A 27,968-nucleotide genomic window follows, 5' to 3' on the forward strand; every position below is an offset into this window, starting at 1 on the left:
ACAGTATAGTGTATATACTACAGATGACAATATACAGTATATATATATATACACACACACACACTACAGAGAACAGTATACTATACATATACTATAGAGGGCAGTATACTGTATATATACTACAGAGGAAAGTATACTGTATATATACTACAGAGGAAAGTATACTGTATATATACTCACCTAAAGAATTATTAGGAACACCTGTTCTATTTCTCATTAATGCAATTATCTAGTCAACCAATCACATGGCAGTTGCTTCGATGCATTTAGGGGGGTGGTCCTGGTCAAGACAATCTCCTGAACTCCAAACTGAATGTCAGAATGGGAAAGAAAGGTGATTTAAGCAATTTTGAGCGTGGCATGGTTGTTGGTGCCAGACGGGCCGGTCTGAGTATTTCACAATCTGCTCAGTTACTGGGATTTTCACGCACAACCATTTCTAGGGTTTACAAAGAATGGTGTGAAAAAAGAAAAACATCCAGTATGCGGCCGTCCTGTGGGCGAAAATGCCTTGTGGATGCTAGAGGTCAGAGGAGAATGGGCCGACTGATTCAAGCTGATAGAAGAGCAACGTTGGCTGAAATAACCACTCGTTACAACCGAGGTCTGCAGCAAAGCATTTGTGAAGCCACAACACGCACAACCTTGAGGCGGGTGGGCTACAACAGCAGAAGACCCCACCGGGTACCACTCATCTCCACTACAAATAGGAAAAAGAGGCTACAATTTGCACAAGCTCACCAAAACTGGACTGTTGAAGACTGGAAAAATGTTGCCTGGTCTGATGAGTCTCGATTTCTGTTGAGACATTCAAATGGTAGAGTCCGAATTTGGCGTAAACAGAATGAGAACATGTATCCATCCTCTGATGGCTACTTCCAGCAGGATAATGCACCATGTCACAAAGCTCCAATCATCTCACATTGGTTTCTTGAACATGACAATGAGTTCACTGTAGTAAAATGGCCCCACAGTCACCAGATCTCAACCCAATAGAGCATCTTTGGGATGTGGTGGAACGGGAGCTTCGTGCCCTGGATGTGCATCCCTCAAATCTCCAAGTGCAAGATGCTATCCTATCAATATGGGCCAACATTTCTAAAGAATGTTATCAGCACCTTGTGGAATCAATGCCACGTAGAATTAAGGCAGTTCTGAAGGCAAAAGGGGGTCCAACACCATATTAGTATGGGGGCACTAATAATTCTTTAGGTGAGTGTATATAATGCCCCGGTAGTGCCTCCAGTATACATAATGCCCCCATAGTGCCCAAGTATATATAATGCCCCCATAGTGCCCCAGTATATATATATAATGCCCCCGGTAGTGCCTCCAATATATATAAGGTGGTTATTTACAATTGGTCACTGGGACCAGTGGTTGTCTCTAGGTTGACACGTGTTATAACTTTGTATTTTAAAATATAACATTTATTTTTTATCCCTAAAATTTGCTACCTAGAACTAACAAAGTTAAAAATATCAGCTGTGTCTGCACTACCGCTCTGAATGGCCTAAATTCGGCAATATAGCTGGCTATTATTAGAATAGCTGTTCTATTATTGCACGCAAGCGCAGAATAGTGGTGAGCCCTCATGAGATAACTAAGTGCCCAGACATGCGCATAAGCGGACATGTCGCCTAGTAAATGGCTAAGTCTTGACGCATGTGCAGAGGGCTATAAGAGTCGGTCTTTATCACCTTACGCATGCGTGGAATAGCAGGAATAATCCATTGGAAATATAAGTGTTTAGACATGCGCACTGGGCCAATCTTCAACTGACAAGGCAAATATGCGCACTGGAGGTTATGGAGCCTATGGGGTGGCAAAGTCCCGACGCATGCACAGAAGGAGATGGCATGACCCTGCACTATCACCTGACGCAAGAGCAGAACGGTAGGAACCCCCCACCGAACATCTAAGTGTCCAGACATGTGCACTGGAGGCACAACACTTGGCCAATTTTCAACCTGCAAGGCAAATATACGCAGGAGATAGTGAGGATTTGAACTCTAACAGTGCCCGCATGCGCAGCCGCACTTAAGATCGTTATGAGTATACAAGTGCCCAGACATGCGCACTACTAACCACCAGTCTCGGTATGCGCTAAGTGTGAACGCAAGCGCAGTAGCATAGCCGATGCGCATTGGACAATAGAACTGTGGGAGGTATTACCGAATAAGAAGATCTTAAGAGGTGGATACAGATAGGTCGAATAACTCACTTAGTAACAAAAGAGTTACACATTAGCCAGCGGAATTATGACGCTGACAGGAAGGTTTTAAAAGCCAGGTCCCGCCCCTTCACAGTTCACTGCCCAAACCCCTGAAGACGCCAAGTGTTTGGCGAAACATGTCGGGGGGGAAGATTGTGATTTATGTGTGTTTTAGCCAGCTAGTGTTCTGCCAAGCTATGGCCAAGCAATTAGAACCAGCGAATAGGGAGCATTAGGAGAGCACTCACTGATCCTAGGGTAGCGCACTGTGACTAAACAGTACGCACCGAACAGTGCACGGCGGACGCCGTGTGAAAATAGAGGAGTGAATCAGACAGATAATAGTGAAGTGCAGTCCTCCAGCCAGCTATATTGCCGAATTTAGGCCATTCAGAGCGGTAGTGCAGACACAGCGGATATTTTTAACTTTGTTAGTTCTAGGTAGCAAATTTTAGGGATAAAAAAATAAATGTTATATTTTAAAATACAAAGTTATAACACGTGTCAACCTGAGAGATGATGAGCGCATGTACAAGCATTTTCCCAGACTCAAAGTTGAGGAAAGCGCGGATGCGGGAGATGTTTTTCAGTTGGAGGCGGCAGGTGGTGGAAATGGCTTGGATGTGTGGTCGGAAGGAGAGGGCAGAATCCAAGGTCACTCCAAGGCAGCGGACTGGGTTGACCGGGAAGAGTGTGCAGCCATTGATCTTAATAGATCGGTCTGTTGGGGGGGGGGGTTGAGTAAGATGGGGGAAATATGATGAATTCAGTTTTATCCTTGTTAAGTTTTAGAAAGTAATAGGAGAAGCAGGAGGATATGGTAGATAGGAATTGTGGGATTTTGGATAGTAAAGTGGTGGTGTCTGGACCAGAGAGGTAGATTTGTGTGTCGTCAGCATAAAAGTGATACTGAAAGCAATGGGACTCTATGAGCTGTCCCAGGCCGAAAGTGTAGATAGAGAAGAGCAGGGGTCCTAGGACAGAGCCTTGAGGGACACCAACAGAGAGGAAATGAGACAAGGAGGTGATGTGAGAGTGGAAGACGCTAAATGTCCGGTCTGTGAGGTATGATGTGATACAGGAGAGGGCCAGGTCATTGATGCCAAGAGATGAGAGAGTTTGTAACAGAAGGGAGTGGTCGCCAGTGTCAAAGGCAGAGGACAGGTCAAGGAGAAGGAGGACAGAGTAATGTTTTTTGGTTTTGGCTGTTAGTAAGCCATTGGTGACTTTGGTGAGGGCAGTCTCAGTTGAGTGGTTGGGTCGGAAGCCAGATCGTAGCTGGTCAAAGAGGGAGCAGGAGGAGAGGTGAGTGGACAGTTCAGAATAGACATGTTGCTCAAGTAGCTTTGAGGCATTTAGAAGAAGTGACATGGGGCAGTAACTGGACAACTAAGATGGGTCAAGTAAAGGCTTTTTGAGGATGGGTGTAATGGTAGCATGTTTAAAACCAGAGGGGAAGACACCAGAGGTTAGTGTTAGGTTGAAGAGATGAGTTAGGACTGGGATAAACACTGTGGTGAGGTTAGGGATGAGGTGGGATGGGATTGGGTCAAGTGCACAGGTGGTGCATAACGTAACATAACAGAATATTCACGGCCTAACAACAGCTTCAGATGGCAGAGGGTCAAGTACCTTCCATTCTTTGGTAATTGATCTTCTCGCCACCTGAGTCACCCTTAAAGGGAACCTGTCATCAGAACCATTGAACCATTGACACGTTCCCGCTGTTCAAGCTGCCAGCTTTCAGAAACTGGTTTTGTTAAATTTCAAAATGAGGGTGTTTCTGTGAAAAATCCACTTTTAAGATGTACCTGATGTCATCAAGACTGGTTGGTTGGCACAGTGGTTCCACACCCTCTGTCCACTACAGTTTTTTTTTGTATTGTGACAATCACTTTACAATAATATGAAATGACGGTCTTATTCTTCGGCCAGTACAATCACTGCAATAACACATTTATCTAGCTTTTATTTAGTTTTCATAGCATTGCCATACTCCATAATATTTTTATATTTCTGTCTAGAGAGGCATGTGAGGGTGAGCTGTAGATCTTATTGGCAGACATTTTGATCCCTTTTTATTAAATTTTTTAGTGGGGCAAGATGAACAAAAACTGATAATCTGGACATAGCAACACCTGTTACGTTTATTCCTTATTGTGTATTTTTAGATGTAAAATTGGGAAAGGGGTGAATTTATAATATTTTTGTATTTTTATTTGTTAAAACTTTTTTTTTGCTTTGTTAGTCCCCTTAGAAGACTTGTACATGTGATCTTCTAATCGCCTGTAACATAGACTGTATCACAATACTGTTGCAGTCTATGGGATTTTTACAGGCTGCCTCAGGCACTGCTTTGCAAGCAATCACCTATGACAGGCCTGGGAGCCTTCACAAGACGCCCACTGTGTATGGAGCAGGCTCAGCATGTGGAGATATCTGGCTGGGATCCAAACTGCCCAATCCTGCAGAAGGTATAAACATTGCGGGAAAATGTTCTTAACTAGAACCTCTGTAGAGACTGTTGATGAAGTACATTTTCAGCACATCTTAGTTTTCCCTGATCGTTTGTATCCACTGCATAGATATATAGATTTCTGACACTCGCGCTCTATCGCTTTATCGGCAGTGATGTAGACTTCACCCAGTTTATTTAAATCCATGGTTATTTTCCATGTAACTCTATTATCTGAATAATTTTGGGAACGGCTTGTGACTAGGGATGAGCGAACCTGTGGAAGTTCAGGTTCGCCGGTTTCGGCCGAACTTCAGGTCAAAGTTAGGGTTCGGGACCCGAACTTGACCCCGAACATCATTGAAGTCAATGGGGACCTAAACTTCACTTTAATATTTCCGTTGTTTTTTAACCCCTAAATTGGCATATTCTTTTGCAAGCTGTCTTAAGACTTCTATTATTTTCTGACATAACCATGTTATAACGGAAAATAATAAAATGTCCCGAACACCAAACCCGGACTTCAGTGAAAAAGTCTGGGTTCGGGTATCAGAACTCGCAATTCGGGTTCGCTCATCCCTACTTGTGACATATTTTGTAGTAAGAAGATGAAATCATATTACAGCATTTTCTTTCCAGTTTACCTATTTTACATCCCACTATATCTCTCCTTTCTGTAATAATCTGAGCTAAATTCAATTGCTAGGGGTGGGCCAACAGCAGGGGGGTAATGGACACCCCAGACATGCACCCCTTTACAAAACAAAGGAGAAGCTCTGTTATTTATACTTAATCGGGCACAGACCCCTTTATATAATAACTTCACCAATGCTACCAAACGAGGTCCTAATGCCTCCACCATGTCAAATGTGAGCAAACCACAGCCCTCCTTATCTTCCTAGGGATACGGCAATCCAATTAATAATCTCCTAATATTGTATGCAGTGGAATTCCCTGGAATTAGTCCAGACTGGTCAGGATTAATAACAGTTGAAATCATCCTAATGCTGTTGTCCAGTTTCGAATATTGATGACTAGTCATATTCAAATTCGCGATATTTCGCGAATATTTTGTAGAATATTCGTAGAATATTCGCAAATTCGAATATTTGTTATATTCTACGTTTTTTTTACTCGAAAAATCGGCAAGGTAATGATCGTATAATATGCGAATTTTCGTAATGCTAATTTTATTGCGAATTTTTCAACTTACAACTATTAGACAAAGAAAATTATAGCACTATATTAGCTAAATTGTTCTATATTCGTTTTTTTTCCGAATATTCGCTATATTGCTATAACTTCGTTTTTTCGAATATTCGTAATATTCTAAAACAAGAATATATAGCAAATATTCGAGAAAAAAAAACGAATATAGACCAATTTAGCTAATATAGTGCTATAATCTTCTTTGTCTAATAGTTGTAAGTTGAAAAATTTGCATTACGGAAATTTGCAAACAACACTACTCCTAAAGTCAAATATACTGCAGCCTTCTCATTGGCCCACAAGCTAGAAGCAGGGAGGGATCATGTGTACTGATTACAAAAAAATTTGAATATTCAAAATTACGAATATATATCACTATGTTCGAAATATTCGCAAATTTTCAAAGTACCTATATTCGCGATAAAAATTCAAAATTCGAATATTCGTGATCAACACTATTGATGACCTATGCTCAGTTATCTCTGAGATTTCTTAAGAGAGAAGGAATGGCTTCCCCGATCTCTGCGCAGGGAAGCCGTTCTAGTCCCAGGAGTACAATGGTCCTGGGGAAAGCTGCTTTAGATTCAGTGGTCACAATTGACCACGGCAGCTGAGGGAGGCACCGCCAGGTACTGGAGTGTTGGAACGGGTGAGCAGAGCAGTGACCTAACAAAAAGTCATAGCTATGACATAATCTATATTTGAGATGACTGGTTATGAGTTTATTATAATACAGTATAGAATACATACTGTACCCAGTGGGGCTGTATGGTCCCCTCTTGTATGGCTTTTATACTGATTGGTCTAATTATTAATAAAGATATTTATTATTACTACACAGATTTTTATAAACCGTTTTTGGAGATTAGATCCAAGAGAATATGTAGGTGTTTTTGTATATGTTCAGTGTTTTGGTACCATAGTAGTGAGTCTAATATATAGGTGTTAAGACGTCTCGTGAACTGATGAAAGTCCCAGAGGCAGCAAAGATTCCAGAAGTATGACAGATAAAACAAGGCCTACTCCCTGCTTGGAAGAGATGACCTTTCTGACCAAAGTAAAGGCTTCAACCTTGAGACAATGTCCTGGACCTATCCTCTTCTTTTTTTAAAGACAGTGAGGGACATTTATCAAATGTTTTATGCAACAATTGTGATGTAAAAAGTAGCAGATTATGGCTCATGCTCATTGCGGATGTAGAGATATATTTGTGGTGCGCGGAGAGCCTGGAGGTCCGTCAGATTTATTAACAGGCCTCATAATAGATTTGGAGCATTCTGCCCTGACTGACTTTACAGTAAGACTGGCGTTCGTCTGGTTCGTCTCGTTAGACCTTTGGGATAACACAAGTGGTTTCAGTCAACGTATCAGATCTCAGCTGATAGAATACGATCCTTCATCCACAGCCTGACTTGTAGGCCTCTGTCTGAGAGGAAATGACTAGATTTCGATTTGGTGCCAACCATGATTCAATGGAAGTAACCTAAAGAGCAAGACGACTGAATACATAGAAAGGAGCAGAAAGGCTTGTCTGGAGGTGGCTGTACTGGTTTTTTATTTATTGAATGTTCAACATTTAATAAATGTCCAGTTTTAGAGAAGCTGTTCTAGAGGTGGGTCCTACATGTATCAGACACTTATGCTGAATTCTGTGTCTATAGGTCTTACATGTATATGCTGGGAATACAATTCCCACACTGCTTCTAACTTCTCTATGACATGACACCATGTCTTGTGATCAATGCAGCCCGTCCTATCCATGTTATACCAAGTCATGTACCTACAGTTGTGTTAAAAATAATAGCAGTGTGTTTTAAAAAAAAGTGAATAACGCTCAAAATCCTTCTAATAGCTTCTATGTCCATACACACAAATGCATTGGGAACACTACACATTCTATTCCAAATCAAAACATGAAGAAAAATATATCAAATTTGTGTTGTTCCTCTAAAAAAAAATTAGGAAAATTTGAATATTAGACTGTTCAAAAAAATAGCAGTGTTTGTCTTCTTCTTTACAAACTCAAACATTCACTATATAAACTGATAAAATGTCAGAAGATTTTCTTTCCTCTGAATCACTTATCTAATATCTAGTTGTATAACCGCTGTTTCTGAGAACTGCTGGACGTCTGTGCTGCTCGGAGTCACCACCTTCTGGCCCCTGTGACCAGGTATTCCAGCCCAGGATGATGGGACCACATTCCACAGTTCTTCTCTATTTATTGGTTTTTCCTCAGAAACTGCATTTTTGATGTCACCCACAAGTTTTCTATTGGATTAAGATCCTGGGATTGGGCCGGCCGCTCCATAACGTCAATCTTGTTGGTCTGGAACCAAGATGTTGCACGTTTACTGGTGTGATTGGGGTCGTTGTCTTGTTGGAACACCCATTACAAGGGCATTTCCTCTTCAGCATAAGGCAGCATGACCTCGTCCAGTATTCTGATGTATTCAAACTGATCCATGATCCCTGGTATGCGATAAATAGGCCCAACACCGTAGTATGAGACACATCCCCATCTCATGATGCTTGTCCACCATGCTTCTCTGTCTTCACAGTGTACTGGGGCTGAATTCAGTGTTTGGGGGTCGTCTGACAAACTGTCTCCGGCCACTAGACCCAAAAAGATCAATCTTACTTTCATTAGTCCACAGAATGTCTCTTTAGACCGGTCAATGTGCTCTTAGGCAGATTGTAAGCTCTTCAGCACACGTCTTTTTTTCAACAGTGGGACTTTGCGGGGGCTTCTTGCAGATCGCTCGGCTTCACATAGGCGTCTTCTCATTGTAACAGGACTCACAGGGAACTTTACACCTTCTTTCATCTTCCTGGAGCTGATTGTTGGCCGAGTCCTCGCCATTTTGGCTATTCTTCTATCCATTTGAATGGTAGTTTTTCGCTTTCTTCCACGTCTTTCAGGTTTTGGTTGCCATTTTGAAGCATTTGCGATCATTTTAGCTGAGCAGCCGATCATTTTCTGCACATGTACAACATTTGCTGCCTTCCTTCCTTAAATAAGGGCAATAATTGCCACCTGTATTTCAAAGAATGAATGACCTCGCTCATTGAACTCCACACTGCTATTACTTTGAACATGCCTCTTTCAATAAGTGATTCAATTACACAGAATCAGACTGTTGGGTTTCTATTACTCTACTACACCTGCTAGTAAATTATTTGCCATGTAGAAATATCATTTCTACCAAAAACAGTGATTGATCAGGTTAGTGATGTCTGACTGCTATTATTTTGAACACAACTGTAGGCAGCCAATCTCCACCATGTGATGTGACATCATGTCTTGTACCTAGGCAGCCAATCTCCACCATGTGATGTGACATCATGTCTTGTACCTAGGCAGCCAATCTCCACCATGTGATCTGACATCATGTCTTGTAAACAGAGACAGACAAACCCTCTTGGGTGAAATGACAAAACTCCATCCACAAATCACCAACTATAACAAAAACATTTAGAGTGAGAAAAAAAAGCATTTTATAAAAAAAATTATAAATCACATCGTCACACATGCTGTAGAGATCAGATGATGGGGTGACTGCGGCTGTGTCACACATAACGTACAGAGCAGATGATGGGGGTGACTGTGCGGCTGTGTCACACATAATGTACAGAGCAGATGATGGGGGTGACTGTGCGGCTGTGTCACACATAATGTACAGAGCAGGATGATGGGGGTGACTGCGGCTGTGTCACACATAATGTACAGAGCAGATGATGGGGGTGACTGTGCGGCTGTGTCACACATAATGTACAGAGCAGATGATGGGTGTGACTGTGCGGCTGTGTCACACATAATGTACAGAGCAGATGATGGGGGTGACTGTGCGGCTGTGTCACACATAATGTACAGAGCAGATGATGGGGGTGACTGTGCGGCTGTGTCACACATAATGTACAGAGCAGATGATGGGGGTGACTGTACGGCCGTGTCACACAATGTACAGAGCAGATGATGGGAGTGACTGTGCGGCTGTGTCACACATAATGTACAAAGCAGATGATGGGAGTGACTGTGCGGCTGTGTCACACATAATGTACAGAGCAGATGATGGGGGTGACTGTGCGGCTGTGTCACATAATGTACAGAGCAGATGATGGGGGTGACTGTGCAGCTGTGTCACACATAATGTACAGAGCAGATGATGGGGGTGACTGTGCGGCTGTGTCACACATAATGTACAGAGCAGATGATGGGGGTGACTGTGCGGCTGTGTCACATAATGTACAGAGCAGATGATGGGGGTGACTGTGCTGCTGTGTCACACATAATGTACAGAGCAGATGATGGGGGTGACTGTGCGGCTGTGTCACACATAATGTACAAAGCAGATGATGGGGGTGACTGTGCGGCTGTGTCACACATAATGTACAGAGCAGATGATGGGGGTGACTGTGCGGCTGTGTCACATAATGTACAGAGCAGATGATGGGGGTGACTGTGCAGCTGTGTCACACATAATGTACAGAGCAGATGATGGGGGTGACTGTGCGGCTGTGTCACATAATGTACAGAGCAGATGATGGGGGTGACTGTGCTGCTGTGTCACACATAATGTACAGAGCAGATGATGGGGGTGACTGTGCGGCTGTGTCACACAATGTACAGAGCAGATGATGGGGGTGACTGTGCGGCTGTGTCACACATAATGTACAGAGCAGATGATGGGGGTGACTGTACGGCCGTGTCACACAATGTACAGAGCAGATGATGGGAGTGACTGTGCGGCTGTGTCACACATAATGTACAAAGCAGATGATGGGGGTGACTGTGCGGCTGTGTCACACATAATGTACAGAGCAGATGATGGGGGTGACTGTGCGGCTGTGTCACATAATGTACAGAGCAGATGATGGGGGTGACTGTGCGGCTGTGTCACACATAATGTACAGAGCAGATGATGGGGGTGACTGTGCGGCTGTGTCACACATAATGTACAAAGCAGATGATGGGGGTGACTGTGCGGCTGTGTCACACATAATGTACAGAGCAGATGATGGGGGTGACTGTGCGGCTGTGTCACATAATGTACAGAGCAGATGATGGGGGTGACTGTGCAGCTGTGTCACACATAATGTACAGAGCAGATGATGGGGGTGACTGTGCGGCTGTGTCACATAATGTACAGAGCAGATGATGGGGGTGACTGTGCTGCTGTGTCACACATAATGTACAGAGCAGATGATGGGGGTGACTGTGCGGCTGTGTCACACAATGTACAGAGCAGATGATGGGGGTGACTGTGCGGCTGTGTCACACATAATGTACAGAGCAGATGATGGGGGTGACTGTGCGGCTGTGTCACACATAACGTACAGAGCAGATGATGGGGGTGACTGTGCGGCTGTGTCACACATAATGTAGAGAGCAGATGATGGGGGTGACTGTGCGGCTGTGTCACATATAACGTACAGAGCAGATGATGGGGGTGACTGTGCGGGTGTGTCACACATAATGTACAGAGCAGATGATGGGGGTGACTGTGCGGCTGTGTCACACAATGTACAGAGCAGATGATGGGGGTGACTGTGCGGCTGTGTCACACATAATGTACAGAGCAGATGATGGGGGTGACTGTGCGGCTGTGTCACACAATGTACAGAGCAGATGATGGGGGTGACTGTGCGGCTGTGTCACACATAATGTACAGAGCAGATGATGGGGGTGACTGTGCGGCTGTGTCACACATACTGTAATGTACAGAGCAGATGATGGGGGTGACTGTGCGGCTGTGTCACATAATGTACCGAGCAGATGATGGGGGAGACTGTGCGGCTGTGTCACACATAATGTACAGAGCAGATGATGGGGGTGACTGTGCGGCTGTGTCACACATAATGTACAGAGCAGATGATGGGGGTGACTGTGCGGCTGTGTCACACATAATGTACAGAGCAGATGATGGGGGTGACTGTGCGGCTGTGTCACATAATGTACCGAGCAGATGATGGGGGAGACTGTGCGGCTGTGTCACACATAACGTACAGAGCAGGATGATGGGGGTGACTGTGCAGCTGTGTCACACATAATGTACAGAGCAGATGATGGGGGTGACTGCGCGGCTGTGTCACACATAATGTACAGAGCAGGATGATGGGGGTGACTGTGCGGCTGTGTCACACATAATGTAGAGAGCAGATGATGGGGGTGACTGTGCGGCTGTGTCACACATAATGTACAGAGCAGATGATGGGGGTGACTGTGTGGCTGTGTCACACATAACGTACAGAGCAGATGATGGGGGTGACTGTGCGGCTGTGTCACACATAATGTAGAGAGCAGATGATGGGGGTGACTGTGCGGCTTTGTCACACATAACGTACAGAGCAGGATGATGGGGGTGACTGTGCAGCTGTGTCACACATAATGTACAGAGCAGGATGATGGGGGTGACTGTGCGGCTGTGTCAGGAACCCTTCATGTAGACCCTGTTCTGTGGAGGTAACACAACTAGAATCTGGATCAACTTTGCAGGATAGCCTTGTAGAATGACAGGCTAAACTGGACAGACGGTATGTCTACCAGTTCACATGTTAACCCCGTGCAAATTAGTTTTTTGGTACAATGTGGTGATATCAATATTTCATCCTCATTAAAACAATAAAAAAAAAGATAAAGCAGCTGAACTTGAAACAAAATCACTAACACTTGGAGAAAATTTGTAAAGTGTATTTTTATTTATGCACTTATATAGCGCTGACATATTCGGCAGCGCTGTACAGACATTAACATCACACTGTACCCAATGGGGCTCACAATTTAAGTTCCCTATCAGTCTGTCTTTGGAGTGCGGAAGAAACCGGAGAACAAGGAGGAAACCCACACAAACACGGGGAGAACATACTAACTCCATGCAGATGTTGTCCTTGGTCGGATTTGAACCTAGAACTCCAGCGCTGCAAGACACCAGTGCTAACCAATGAGCCAGCGTGCTGCATACCAGTGCTAACCACTGAGCCACTGTACTGAGCAGGAAATAAAATCTCCCATATAAGAGGCCAGTAGACACAACGGGCTCATTCACACACTTGTGTATTTCGGTCATTGTTTGTATAAGCCTGAACCAGGAGCAGAACGCGAACAGACACACGTGTAATGGAAAGATTTCCACATCTTCCTCCTAGTTATGGATTACAAATACTTATATAAAAGACTGATCACAAGTGTGAATGAGGCTTTACAATAAATGACTGCCAAGGTTGCTTATGCCAAAGGATAGCATCAAGTGTTCGATACGATAATTTTTTGGCTCAAAAAAATTAGGGAATTCAATTTATTACTGTTTTTCCCAAGTTCCAGCACCTTTATCTTTATATACTGTATGAATGAAGACTGATCATCAATATGTCCATATAAAGTACGTTAAAAGATTTCATGGGGAGTCCTTCCAAATCGCTTCAACTCGGCGTGATTTTTCTCATGTTTAACGAGATTTGATCTATTTGTAAAACATTTTCCACACTCTGAGCATGGATACGGTTTCTCTCCTGTGTGACTTCTCTTGTGTATAACAAGGTCCGATTTATTTATAAAGCATTTCTCACATTCTGAACATGAAAATGGCTTCTCTCCTGTGTGAATTCGCTCATGTGTAATAAGATGTGATTTTTCTTTAAAACATTTCCCGCATTCTGAGCATGAATATGGCCTCTCTCCTGTGTGAGATCTCTGATGTATAACAAGACTTGATTTATTCGTAAAACATTTCCCGCATTCTGAGCATGAAAATGGCTTCTCTCCTGTGTGAATTCGCTCATGTCTAACAAGATGTGAATTATTTGTAAAACTTTTCCCGCATTCTGAGCATGAATATGGCCTCTCTCCTGTGTGAGATCTCTGATGTATAACAAGACTTGATTTATTTATAAAGCATTTCTCACATTCTGAACATGAGAATAGCTTCTCTCCTGTGTGAATTCGCTCATGTCTCACAATATATGATTTATTTGTAAAAGATTTGCCACACTGTGAACACGAATATGGTTTCTCTCCTGTGTGACTTCTCTCATGTATAACAAGATTTGATTTATTTGTAAAACATTTCCCACAGTCTGAACATGAAAATGGCTTCTCTCCTGTGTGAATTCTCTCATGTATAACAAGCTCGGATTTATTTATAAAGCATTTCTCACATTCTGAGCATGAATATGGCCTCTCTCCTGTGTGATATCTCTGATGTATAACAAGACTTGATTTATTTATAAAGCATTTCTCACATTTTGTACATGAGAATAGCTTCTCTCCTGTGTGAATTCTCTCATGTCTCACAATATATGATTTATTTGTAAAAGATTTGCCACACTGTGAACACGAATATGGTTTCTCTCCTGTGTGACTTCTCTCATGTATAACAAGATTTGATTTATTTGTAAAACATTTCCCACAGTCTGAACATGAAAATGGCTTCTCTCCTGTGTGAATTCTCTCATGTATAACAAGACTTGGTTTATTTGTAAAACATTTCCCACAGTCTGAACATGAAAATGGCTTCTCTCCTGTGTGACTTCTCTCATGTATAACAAGCTCTGATTTATTTATAAAGCATTTTTCACATTCTGAACATGAAAATGGCTTCTCTCCTGTGTGAATTCGCTCATGTCTCATATAATTAGATTTTTTTGTAAAAGATCTGCCACAATGTGAACACGAATATGGTTTCTCTCCTGTGTGACTCCTCTGATGTTCCCTAAGTTTTGGTTTAGTATTAAAACATTTTCTACAATCAAAACATGAAAATGGTTTCTCCCCTCTGTGAATTCTTTCATGTATGAAGCAGTTTAATTTATTTGCAAAACATTTCCCACATTCTGAACATGAATATGGCTTCTCTCTTGTGTGAATTCTCTCGTGTTTAACAAGATGTGATTTAAATACGAAATATTTCCCACATTCTGAACAGGAATACGACTTCTCTTCTGTGTGAACTCCTCTGTGCCTAAAAATTGTTGAGCTATATGTAAATGGCTTTCCAAATTTACCATAGTGACCATCTTTCTGCCCAGTACTTGTGGTAACAATCTGTGATTGGTCAGAAGAAGGTTCCTTATGATTAGGAGCATTATATGATAGATCTGTACTGTGAAGTCCTGGATGGACATTATGGGTAATGAGGTTTTCTCCTGAAGAGCACTGCCCGATATCTTCATCTTCTACTTTATAATCTGGTGATAACATGAACCTTCCATCAGATTTCTTACTGGAATTTTCTGTTAGAAAAAAAAAAAAAGCAAATGGTGAAACACTTGGCAGAAGGTGAGGTGGACGATGGTTTAGATGCCTACAGACATGTCTACCTCGAGGGAGTATAGTGATGACTTCTGGAGCTACTCTGAAGGTCCACGTCCAACTGCTCACCTGGTGTAACTAGAGCGATCACATTTATCCAGCACATTCTTACCCAGGTGTGTGATACAGACCAGTTTTAGTACAATATTAATTGCTTAGATTAGTATCATTTTGTGGTCTTTGTCTGTCCACTAAATGTTTATTTAGACCTTTCCAGAGAATGTCAGTGCAATCATCCTGTCACTCATTCCAGTCTTAAACCTACTATTATAATGAGACTACCTTAGAGATTTATCAAAGCTGATGTAAAGGAAATCTGGTTGATATGGACAACTAAACCAGTTTTTCTTTACTAGTAAATTCAAAAAAAGGGATCCGCTCACCTCTATTCTCTCAGGATAGGTGCTCCAAACCAAAATTTGAGTCACCCCTCAAAGTTTGAAATATATAGTAAAAAGAAGATAGAATGGTCACTCTTATATGGAAATATAGGACACTTTATTGAGCATATATCATGGAATTATGTGCAATAAAATTACAATAAAATGTTAAAACTATGTTTTGATCAATAATATGTTACACAATAAAACAAAAAGCAGTGTTGAATAAGTGCTGGTGGCTCCAAATAAGCCCCTCTCTATCATTCGCATCCAGACTTGTTAAGTCCCAGGTGCGATGCTTCTGTCTAATTTGCAGAGGTAGGTTGGTGCAAACAGCATTCACTCAGCTAAAAATCCATATAATAGCAAAATACATCAGATGTAAAAATCATCAGGTATATAATCCTATAAACAATTAAAAATAAATATCACGCTCTTTGGGATCCGTAAATGTCTCGATTTTTGTTGTTCACTTGTATTTGAACACAATCTATTAAAACGTCTGTATCAAAAGGCTGCTGCAAACTGGTTAAATAATGTCAGTTTTCCTGCTGCTGACTGTTGCAATCTGCTGTTTGTTTGGCTTGATTGTAGCAGAAAATCCTTACTTGAATAACCAGCAGTGGTTCATTTAATTATTTATGATACTTCTTAGGCCTATTGCACACGACCGTATGGCTTTTTCAGTGTTTTGCGGTCCGTTTTAAACGGATCCGTTGTTCCGTTTTTTGTTTCCGTTGTGTTTCCGTTTCCGTTCCGTTTTTCCGTTCCGTTTTTCAGTATGGCAAATACAGTATACAGTAATTTCATAGCAAAAATTGGGCTGGGCATAACATTTTCAATAGATGGATCCGCAAAAAACGGAACGGATACGGAAGACATACGGATGCACTTCCGTATGCATTCCGTTTTTTTGCGGACCCATAGACTTTAATGGAGCCACGGAACGTGATTTGCGGCCAAATATAGGACATGTTCTATGTTAAAACGGAACGGAAAAACGGAAACGGAATGCATACGGAACACATTCCGTGTTTTTTGCGGACCCATTGAAATCAATGGTTCCGTATACGGACCGCAAAAAACGGCCAGTAAACGGGAAAAAAAAACGGCCGTGTGAAAGAGGCCTTAGTGTGATACCCACTGCTGTGGGCTTACCTTCACCCGCGCCGTCCTTCAGAAAGGGACTTGCTGTTGAGCTCTTACTCCGTTGAATCTGCCGGCGTCCCGGCTATGGAGCTGCTCGTGTCCCACGTGTCTCTCACAGGTGATGTTAGAATCAAGTCCAAAGTGAGGATCACAGACCTTTCTTTGCCGGCGCTATTGGATGACGTATCGCAGTCTTCTAAGATAGATGGATTTCTTTTCTTTGTAGTGCACTAGGTTGAATCGGAAAGTGGGGTATTCATCCAAGTTTTCTTGACGCCAGACGCGTTTCGGGGAGACGCTTCCCCTTCCTCAGTGGCATACCCCCATTCCATAAATCAAGGTAATTTATACCCGATGATGGTTCTTCAAAAGATCCGAACTGGATTTGAAATTGTATTTTCAAAAGGTGGTCTGGAGTTTTTAAATTTCATTCCAGTATTTTCATTCTGATTTCAATGGGTCTTATCCTGATATATTTTGCTTATAATACTTATAATATTCAGTGTGGGTTCTCATTCTTCCCATATTTGCTATTTATTATCATTTATTTGTACAATACATTTAAAAACAAAATAAAATCCATTTAAAACAATAAATATATATATATATGCACTCAAGGCAGTTTTCCCAAGCCTTGCGTGGAAGGGTTGTCCCTCCTCCATTGGAAATCCTTCTCAAAAAGCATAATTAGCCAAAAAGCATATTTAGCCAAAAAACGCATATGCGATTCCATTGCGGTTTTTGAGAAATTTGATGCGTTTTCTCACCTATTATCTCTCTACCATAGTTGCGGTTCATCAGTAATATTTTCCGTATAGAATCTTCTATTTTTAAGCAAATATATATAAAAAAAAAAGCATATGCGATTTCAATGCGTTTTTTCTGAATTTGATGCGTTTTCTTTCCTATTACCTTTATATCATGATTTTAGTTCATCAGAAGTGTCTGGAGCATTTTGTATTAAACAAATATTATTTTTTATTATTTTCTACAGACATTATTTATAGTTCTTTTTTCTTCTAAATGGCTACGTATTATAGATGAATAGGGGGGGGCACGTGTGGGGTAGAGGGAGAGTTGCAGTGCTGGGAAAAACAGCCTGACATGCAACTCTACATCGACACCCACACGGACCACCCAGTATTAGATGAACCCAAATATTTCTAATTCTGCATTTAAGCCTCTTGGTAGGAGGCTACCAAATTCGTATATTTTTCTGGATTCCGCTCTTGATAACCTCTCGATCTGGTTACCTCCTCGCCAATGTTTCGCCAATTGGCGAGGAGGTAACCAGATCAAGAGGTTATCAAGAGCGGAATCCAGAAAAATATACGAATTTGGTAGCCTCCTACCAAGAGGCTTAAATGCAGAATTAGAAATATTTGGGTTCATCTAATACTGGGTGGTCCGTGTGGGTGTCGATGTAGAGTTGCATGTCAGGCTGTTTTTCCCAGCACTGCAACTCTCCCTCTACCCCACACGTGCCCCCCCTATTCATCTAGAATATGTAGCCATTTAGAAGAAAAAAGAACTATAAATAATGTCTGTAGAAAATAATAAAAAATAATATTTGTGTAATACAAAATGCTCCAGACACTTCTGATGAACTAAAATCATGATATAAAGGTAATAGGAAAGAAAACGCATCAAATTCAGAAAAAAACGCATTGAAATCGCATATGCGTTTTTTTTTTGTTTTTTTTTAAATATATATTTGCTTAAAAATAGAAGATTCTATACGGAAAATATTACTGATGAACCGCAACTATGGTAGAGAGATAATAGGTGAGAAAACGCATCAAATTTCTCAAAAACCGCAATGGAATCACATATGCGTTTTTTGGCTAAATATGCTTTTTGGCTAATTATGCTTTTTGAGAAGGATTTCCAATGGAGGAGGGACAACCCTTCCACGCAAGGCTTGGGAAAACTGCCTTGAGTGCATATATATATATATATATATATATATATATATATTTATTGTGTTAAATGGATTTTATTTTGTTTTTAAATGTATTGTACAAATAAATGATAATAAATAGCAAATATGGGAAGAATGAGAACCCACACTGAATATTATAAGTATTATAAGCAAAATATATCAGGATAAGACCCATTGAAATCAGAATGAAAATACTGGAATGAAATTTAAAACTCCAGACCACCTTTTGAAAATACAATTTCAAATCCAGTTCGGATCTTTTGAAGAACCATCATCGGGTATAAATTACCTTGATTTATGGAATGGGGGTATGCCACTGAGGAAGGGGAAGCGTCTCCCCGAAACGCGTCTGGCGTCAAGAAAACTTGGATGAATACCCCACTTTCCGATTCAACCTAGTGCACTACAAAGAAAAGAAATCCATCTATCTTAGAAGACTGCGATACGTCATCCAATAGCGCCGGCAAAGAAAGGTCTGTGATCCTCACTTTGGACTTGATTCTAACATCACCTGTGAGAGACACGTGGGACACGAGCAGCTCCATAGCCGGGACGCCGGCAGATTCAACGGAGTAAGAGCTCAACAGCAAGTCCCTTTCTGACCGACGGCGCGGGTGAAGGTAAGCCCACAGTAGTGGGTATCACACTAAGAAGTATCATAAATAATTAAATGAACCACTGCTGGTTATTCAAGTAAGGATTTTCTGCTACAATCAAGCCAAACAAACAGCAGATTGCAACAGTCAGCAGCAGGAAAACTGACATTATTTAACCAGTTTGCAGCAGCCTTTTGATACAGACGTTTTAATAGATTGTGTTCAAATACAAGTGAACAACAAAAATCTAGACATTTACGGATCCCAAAGAGCGTGATATTTATTTTTAATTGTTTATAGGATTATATACCTGATGATTTTTACATATGATGTATTTTGCTATTATATGGATTTTTAGCTGAGTGAATGCTGTTTGCACCAACCTACCTCTGCAAATTAGACAGAACCATCGCACCTGGGACTTAACAAGTCTGGATGCGAATGATAGAGAGGGGCTTATTTGGAGCCACCAGCACTTATTCAACACTGCTTTTTGTTTTATTGTGTAACATATTATTGATCAAAACATAGTTTTAACATTTTATTGTAATTTTATTGCACATAATTCCATGATATATGCTCAATAAAGTGTCCTATATTTCCATATAAGAGTGACCATTCCATCTTCTTTTTACAGTTTTTCTTTACGTCAGTTTTGATAAATCTTCCCAATCTCGGACAATGCGTTACCTTTCTATTACAGAATGACTTCTATGGAGCAGGCTGCTGGGCTGAGTCAGCATCATACATGGCAATTGCGGCATCTGTGAGGTTAGACAGAGGAAGGGGGCTCCCTCTGCCTTCCGATCTGAGCCCACGCATTGAAATCTCAATGCCTGGGGCCTGCTGAAAGTTCTCAAGGCCATCATAGTTAAATGGCTGGCAATGAAAATCCCATAGGCCATAATAGTTTTCTACTATGGTCTATGGACCAAGTGATTAGAAGATCCCAGGTTCTAGCCCCCTAATGGGACTAAAAGTTATAGAGTAAAAAGTTTTAGATAAAAAAAAATGGAAAAATACAAAAATCTTAAAAATGTAATTTTACATATAAAAATAAACAAACATAACAGACATCGCCGCTTTTGTAAATGTCTGTACTAAAAAAGCTTTACCTGAGAGATGGACGCTGTAATGGAAAAACCCCCCACACAATTTGCCATTTTTTGTTCACATTATCTCGCACAAACAATTGAATGACAGTGATGAAAAAGCCATACGTACCCCAAAATGATGCCAATAAAAACTACAGTTTGCTCAAAAGCAAAAAAAACACAAACTTCATACAGCTCGGTAGACAGAAATATGAAAAAATGGCAACTGGCAATGTAAAGGAATCTTTTTATTTTTTTTCAAAGGTCTTTATTTTTTTAAAGTAGTAAAACAAAGTAAAAACTATACTGATTTGGTATCGCTATAATTGTATTAACCCGCAGAATAAGAACGTTGTGTCATTTTTAGCGCAGTGGGTGTCGTAAAATCAAAATCCCAAAAAACTTTGAGGAATTGTGGTTTCTTTTTTAATTTTACCTCACAAACGATTTTTTCCCGTTTTCCAATACAAGACATGGTAAATAAAAAATATTTTTTCCTCAAAAAATAATTCCTCATATGGGTGTGTGACCGGAAAATCACAGGTTATGACTCTTGGAATGTGGGGAGGAAAAATAAAACATGCAACAATGAAAATTGGCTTTGTCTTGAAGGAATTTAACACCGAGCCAATTTTAATTTTTGCGTTTCCATTGATTCCTCCCCACCTTCCAAAAACCATAACCTTTTTCACTTCTGATGAGGGTGTCGGGATTCGAACCCGTGACCAGCCACATCCCAGGCGGTAGCCCTGCTTACTAGGCTACCGTCCTCTCTGAACATTACTCCCTGAAACCTATTATGTAACCTCAGTCTTGCCAAGCCTTGCTCATCACCCTTGATTCCCCACACCTGGTACTTCCCTATATAAGTCCAGCCCCTTGCACTCCAGTTTGCTGATTATTGAGCTCCTGAGCCTTGATCAAGCTTCTCCTCATCTGCTGCTCTTGCTACAACTGGAAGTCCACTGCTGACCAGGAATTGCCTACCGACTACTCTTCTGCTTGTCCCTACCTACTGAACTGCTACCACCGTTGCCATCCGGATTGTCTGACTACGCTTACTGCCGCCTGCCCTGACCCACCGCCTGCCTACCGACTACTCTTCTGCTTGTCCCTACCTACTGAACTGCTACCACCGTTGCCATCCGGATTGTCTGACCACGCTTACTGCCGCCTGCCCTGACCCACCGCCTGCCTACCGACTACACCTCTGCCAGACTTCCTGCACCTACTACCTGCCTGCGGTCCTTGCCACTGGGCTCCACTCCTACCTCCAGCCAGCGGTCCTCTGACTCAGGTGAGCCTGTAGGACTGTTACAGAGGGCTTATTTTTGTGTGGGACAAGTTTTATATTTTCTTGGCACCAATTAATTCACTATATCTTGCATTTCTGCCATGGTTTTTGGCGTTTTGTTTTTATGGTGTTCATTATACGCTAAAATTGACATGAAGATCTTACTCTGTGCCTCAGTGGCTCCTTAGGGGACATGTACATGTGATCGTTGTACCATAGACTGCAATAATATACTATCATAGTCTATGGGATTTTCACAGGATGCCGGTCAGACTGAGCCTTAGGATCAGCTTTTCAGCCTTCATAGGGCCGCAGGCTATCATAGCAAACAATCAGAGCCCTGCGAGTTCACCACGGGTGCTCCGATCACAGGGCAGAGTAAGCTCCTCCCCTATACAACCACTCAGATACCACAGGCACTACTGATCACAGCACCTAAGGGATTAAAAGACTGGGATAGGTTTTATAATACAGCCGATACCCACAGCTCGTGTTCCTGCTCCATACACCTCTCACCCCGTTGACTTACTATTAATGATAGGGGCACCAAGAGATAATATGGGAAAGTATGGCCAAAATGAAACAGTTTTCAATAAATATTGAGACTTATAAAATACCCCATTTTCACGAAGGAATTTCTTTAACTAGATAAACTGGTTTTCCTCAGACCTCAGCCATTACTGCAGCTGTTCATCACAGCCGGTGCCCCCCAAAACCTGCTGCTAAACCGAGTGCCTAACCTGGACCATGAGAGGATGGAGAGAAGAGCTCAGAGAGGAGGGCTACTTTACTGCAGCTCTAAGGTGGAGCCTCACTGTCACGGAGAACGGGGAGGGGAGGAACACAGAACAACAACAGAAGGACAAAGTACTAGGTCTCAAGGCTAGGGAGAGGAGAACGGTCACCTCCTAGGAAATCCCTGACAGGGAATGAGACAACTTGTTCCTTCCAAGGTGAATGAACCAGCATCTCCCTGAGGGCTAGGAATAACAAAGCACAAGGGAACAACCAAATACAAATAGAAATACAACTTATCTGATAGAGAATGGATGAGCAGGAACACACAGCAAAGGTCCACACACCAACTCTTCCAAGTCCAGGCAGAGAATATCAACCGCATGGATAGGAGTGTGAGACAGAATAGGGGCAGCAGTTAATGACAAACAGGCTGCACCTGACTGGAGGTGTGGTCATTACCAAACATTAACACTGAGAATCAAGAGGCTGTCAGTTAACCCCACGTGCAGCCAGCCTTCCAGATCTTCTGACCTCTGACACGGGAGGTACCGTGACAGTACCCCCCCCCCCTTCTGTGGCACTATAATCTGGAACTCACTGGTGAATGGTGGTGGGAGGGGTCCTTTTAACTTATCTCTGTTCCTGCCCCTACAGAGGTCAGGGGTCAATCTCTCTGGGCCGTTATGGTGGATTCGTGGAAAATGAATTACCGGTAAGTCTAATTCCGGCTTTTTCCTCGGGATAAAGGAATGTTTTTCCTCGGCTCCTGTACTGGTACAACCTGATGTGTCACAGCCATTCATTGTGGAAGTTGATGCATCCAAGGTGGAGGTTGGAGCAGTCTTGTCACAAGGTCCTTCTCCTAGCAAATGGCGCCCATGCGCTTTTTTCTCAAAGAAACTCTCTACTGCCGAAAGAAATTATGATGTAGGTAATAGAGTTGCTGGCCATCAAGTTGGCATTTGAAAAATGGCGCCATTGTTTGGAAGGAACGGTTCATCCTATTACGATAATTACTGATCACAAGAATTTGGCTTATCTGGAGTCTGCTAAACGGCTGAACCCAAGGCAGGCCAGATGGTCGCTGATTTTTACCAGATTTAATTTCATTGTCACCTATCGCCCTGGGATTAAGAACGTCAAGGCGGATGCCTTGTTGCGTAGTTTCCTGGGGATGGGGGTGATTCAGAAGATCCTGGTCCTATCTTGTCTGAGGGGGTAGTGATTTCCGCCTTATATCCCGACCTTGAGGCAGAGGTGTTGGAGCCCCAGGGAGATGCATCGGATTCTTGTCCTCCGGGGAAGCTGTTTGTCCCTTCTGAACTACGGCACAAGGTGTTCGAGGAACATCACTGTACGGTTCTAGATAAAAGACCCGCAAGGGAGGCAATATTCTCCGCCGATGCGGTCACCCAGGTACAGAAAAAAAACAAACAGGTCCTTATCCACTTCACCTCCCTGAAAGCCAGAGAGGACTTTTCTCTGTCCTGGCCACTATAGGGGCAGGAACACACTGGTGAATGGTGGTGGGAGGGGTCCTTTTAACCTATCTCTGTTCCTGCCCCTACAGAGGTCAGGGGTCAATCTCTCAGGGCCGTCATGGTGGTGAAGTGGAAACATTCCTTTATTGCTGAAAAGACATGTAATGCCTCATCCGACCAGACTGAGAAATCTGCACCTTTCTTAGTCATATCAGTTAATGGTTTAACAACAGTCGAGTAGTTCAAGATACATTTGCGCTAGTAATTGGTAAACCCCAAAAATCGCATGAGCGCTTTCAGATTTTCGGGTCGATCCAAGTCCAACACAGCACAGACTTTTTCCGGATCCATACGAAAACCCGAAGAAGAGAGTAGGTAACCAAGGATTGCACTTCCGAGACCGCAAGTACACACTTCTCCATCTTAGCATACAATTTATTCTCCCTTAGGATCTGTAAAACCCGTCTCGCATGATACTGATGCGTCTCTATGTCAGGAGAATAAATTAGAATATCATCCAGATACACCACCACAAACCTGCTCACCAGATGATGAAAGATGTCATTGATGAAATGTTGAAAAATAGCAGGAGCATTGGTCAACCCAAAGGGCATAACCAAATTCTCAAAATGACCTTCAGGGGTATTAAATGCCATTTTCCATTTGTCCCCCTCCTTGATTCTTACCAGATGATATGCCCCCCTCAAAAACAACTTAGAGAACACCTTGGCACCGATAATTTGATTATGTAAATCTGCGATCAAAGAAAGGGGATAGGGATCACGGACAGTAAAGCGGTTAAGCTCATGCAAGTCCAGACATGGCCTAAGAGTTCCATTCTTTTTCTTTACAAAGAAGAATCCTGCAGCCAATGGAGACTTAGATAATCTAATTTGACCTTTAGCCAAACTCTCGGTGATATAATCTCGCATGGCTACTCTTTCGGGTTCAGAAAGATTATACAACCGAGACATGGACAACCCAGCTGCGGGGATAAGGTTGACAGGGCAATTGTACTCCCGATTTGCAGGCAACTCTTGGACTCCACTTTCAAAGAAAACATCAACAAAGTTTGAAAAAAAGGAGGAATTACGACAGAAAGCGACGTGCTGAGACAGTTGCCTATGCAAAAATCACTCCAATCAAGAATCTGTCTCGCTTGCCAATCGATAGTAGGGTTATGCTTGGTTAACCACGGCAAACCCAGCACCAGAGGAGCAGGTAGACCCTCCAACACAAAACACGAAACAGATTCTTGATGAGAATCTCCCACCTTTAGGCGAATGTCCTGCACCATTTGTGAAAAACATTTTTAGGGGAGAGGAACAGAATCAATCGCAAATATCGCCATCCACTAGATTAATCCCTGCCCCACTGTCAATAAATACTTCTATTTCCACCGTTTTGGAATCTAGCGCCACCTTGGCAGGCAGGAGAAATTGGGTACTACCGGTAAAAGACAAAAGTACATTCTCAACTTCCCCATCCACACTACCAAGAGTGAGAAAAGGACTAGACACATTAGGATTTTTTCTTCCCTTTTCACCTTGGTGTTTAACACAAGGACATACGTTAAAGAGAACCTGTCACCGGGATTTTGTGTATAGAGCAGAGGACATGGGTTGCTAGATGGCCGCTAGCACATCTGCAATACCCAGTCCCCATAGCTCTCTGTGCTTTTATTGTGTACATATGCAAATTAACCTGAAATGAGTCCTGTCCCTGAGATGAGTCACCCGGTGGCAGGTTCCCTTTAACAAAATGTCCTCTTTTACCACAGAAAAAGCAAAGTCTTTTCTTAACCCTAAAGTTGTTACCACCTGGTCTAGGTGTGACCTGACCCAATTGCATTGGCTCATCACCAGACACGAGTTCGAGTGTCTCTTTACCTGGAGTGTCAGAAGAGACCGCTTCCCCGTATGATAATACGTCCCGGGCGAGAGGAACTTTAGATCTCTCCCTCAGGCGTCTATCAATACACACAGCCAGAGACATGGCCGCCCCCAATAACTCTGGATTTGCGTGAAATGTCAAGGCGTCCTTCAGGTTCCCAGACAGTCCTTGACAAAATTGACTACGGAGAGCTGGGTCATTCCACTCCGTATCAGTAGACCATCTCCTAAATTCAGAGCAGTAGGTCTCCGCAGAACTTCTTCCCTGCTGCAAGCCACGCAACTTGGTCTCGGCCAGGGAAATCCGATCTGGGTCATCATAGATAAGCCCTAAAGCTCTGAAAAATTCATCTACCGACCGGAGAGCCAGTGATCCGGTCGGCAACGAAATAGCCCAAGACTGAGCGTCATCTTTGAGCAAAGAAATAATTATAACCACTCTTTGACTCTCGTCCCCAGAAGAGCGTAGGCGGAGTTTAAAATACAACTTGCACGACTTTCTGAACTGAATAAAATTGCTACTTCCCCTGGGGAATCTGTCCGGAAGAGCCACCTTGAGTTCAGGACAGGACTGGTTCCCGCAGTCGGAACCAGCTGCTTGTGGTCTCTGGATCTTTGAGACTGTCGTGCGGAGATCAGCTACCTCCAGAGACAGCCCCTGGAGTTGTCCAACCAGTGCAGAAATGGGATCCATAGTCGCACTGATACAAACAAAATGGTGTTTTCTTGGGCGGTTGATAATGTCACGGATAACGGGAAGGGGAGGAACACAGAACAACAACAGATGGAGAAGGACAAAGTACTAGGCCTCTAGGCTATGGAGAGGAGAACGTAGGAAGAGCCTAAACCTGGCCCCGACTCCTGTCAGTATGTATAAACCCGGATGGTGGGAAAATACATACACCAGAACCTAAACCCTAGGAGCCCTGAAATGCCCTAAGGTATTGACAGGGAATGAGACAACTTGTTCCTTCCAAGGTGAATGAACCAGCGTCTCCTTGAGGCCTAGAAACAACAAAGCACAAGGGAACAGCCAAATACAAATAGCAATACAACTTGTCTGATAGAGAATGGATGAGCAGAAACACAGCAAAGGTCCACACACCAACTCTTCCAAGTCCAGGCAGAGAATATTAACCTCATGGATAGGAATGTGAGACAGAACTAAATAGGGGAAGCAGTAATGACTACAAGAGGCTGTCAGTTAACCCCACATGCAGCCAGCCTTCCAGATCTTCTGACCTCTGACACGGGAGGTACTGTGACACTCACCTGAAGAAACCTCCCAATTCACTTCCTCCATTCATTATTCCATACCTGTGGTCACATGGACTGGAATGTCCTCCTCCACCTCACTCTTACACGGGGGATCGCCCATCATCCGCTCTTCTTCATCCTCCACTTTAATATCAGTCACATCTTCCCCCTGATTTGTCATCTGTAACAATTCAGTACAATACAGCAGACAGGTGGGAAATCTAACAGATCCACATAAGAGACCCCCACCATCTATGACCCCTCTATGACTGCAGGACCCCCTATATAGATGTGTATAGGGCTCAGCTCCATCTACCTGATGGTTCTCTGGGAGCTTCTCCTCTGGACAGTCCTGGGAATACAGAGGACGGGGACATCTCTCGGGGGGATTTCTTTCTCTGAGTGCATCTATAAAAAAAAATACACAGGGACAGGAGAGATTATTACATGTGATGATAAGGTGATGGGAATTGTATCTATGTGACCCTCAAAATAGACATGATGTCTCCTCTCCTTACACTGATTATCGCCCCATAAATTAATCTCCTCTGCTTCGTCTTCTATAACCTCAACCTTAATATCAATCAGATTTTCATCCTAAATAAGAAGAAAATTTTAAATTATTTTTTGTTCCATCACTTTCTGGTCAGATTCTGGTGAGACTTAAGCTCCATCTACCTGATGGTTCTCTGGGAGCTTCTCCTCTGGACAGTCCTGGGAATACAGAGGACGGGGACATCTCTCGGGGGGATTTCCTTCTACGAGTCCATCTGTAGGAAACACACAGGGACAGGAGAGATTATTACATGTGATGATGAGATGATGGGAGTAGTATCCAGGTGACTCATGACAGCTCCCCCTCCTTACCCTGCTGATCGCCCCATAAATCCATCTCCTCTTCTGCTTCATCTTTTACCTCAGCCTTAATATTCATCACATTTTCATCCTAAAGAAGAAAA

At 42.7% G+C, this 27,968-nt stretch overlaps 2 protein-coding genes across 25 annotated transcripts in view; both read right to left on the bottom strand.

The window, feature by feature from the left end:
* Positions 1–27,968, bottom strand: part of LOC120998305 (gastrula zinc finger protein XlCGF26.1-like) — a 4,064,644-nt gene that overhangs the window by 2,573,790 nt on the left and 1,462,886 nt on the right. The window lies entirely within an intron of this gene.
* Positions 13,201–27,122, bottom strand: LOC120998321 (gastrula zinc finger protein XlCGF26.1-like). Its single transcript, XM_040428980.1, has 2 exons — positions 27,070–27,122; positions 13,201–15,107 (listed from the first exon to the last, which is right to left on the bottom strand). The coding sequence occupies exon 2, from the start codon at positions 15,073–15,075 to the stop codon at positions 13,264–13,266; it is 1,812 nt and encodes a 603-aa protein (XP_040284914.1). The 5' UTR covers positions 15,076–15,107; positions 27,070–27,122; the 3' UTR covers positions 13,201–13,263.

Source organism: Bufo bufo, chromosome 4, assembly GCF_905171765.1.
Source record: "Bufo bufo chromosome 4, aBufBuf1.1, whole genome shotgun sequence".
NCBI classification, from domain to species: domain Eukaryota; kingdom Metazoa; phylum Chordata; class Amphibia; order Anura; family Bufonidae; genus Bufo; species Bufo bufo.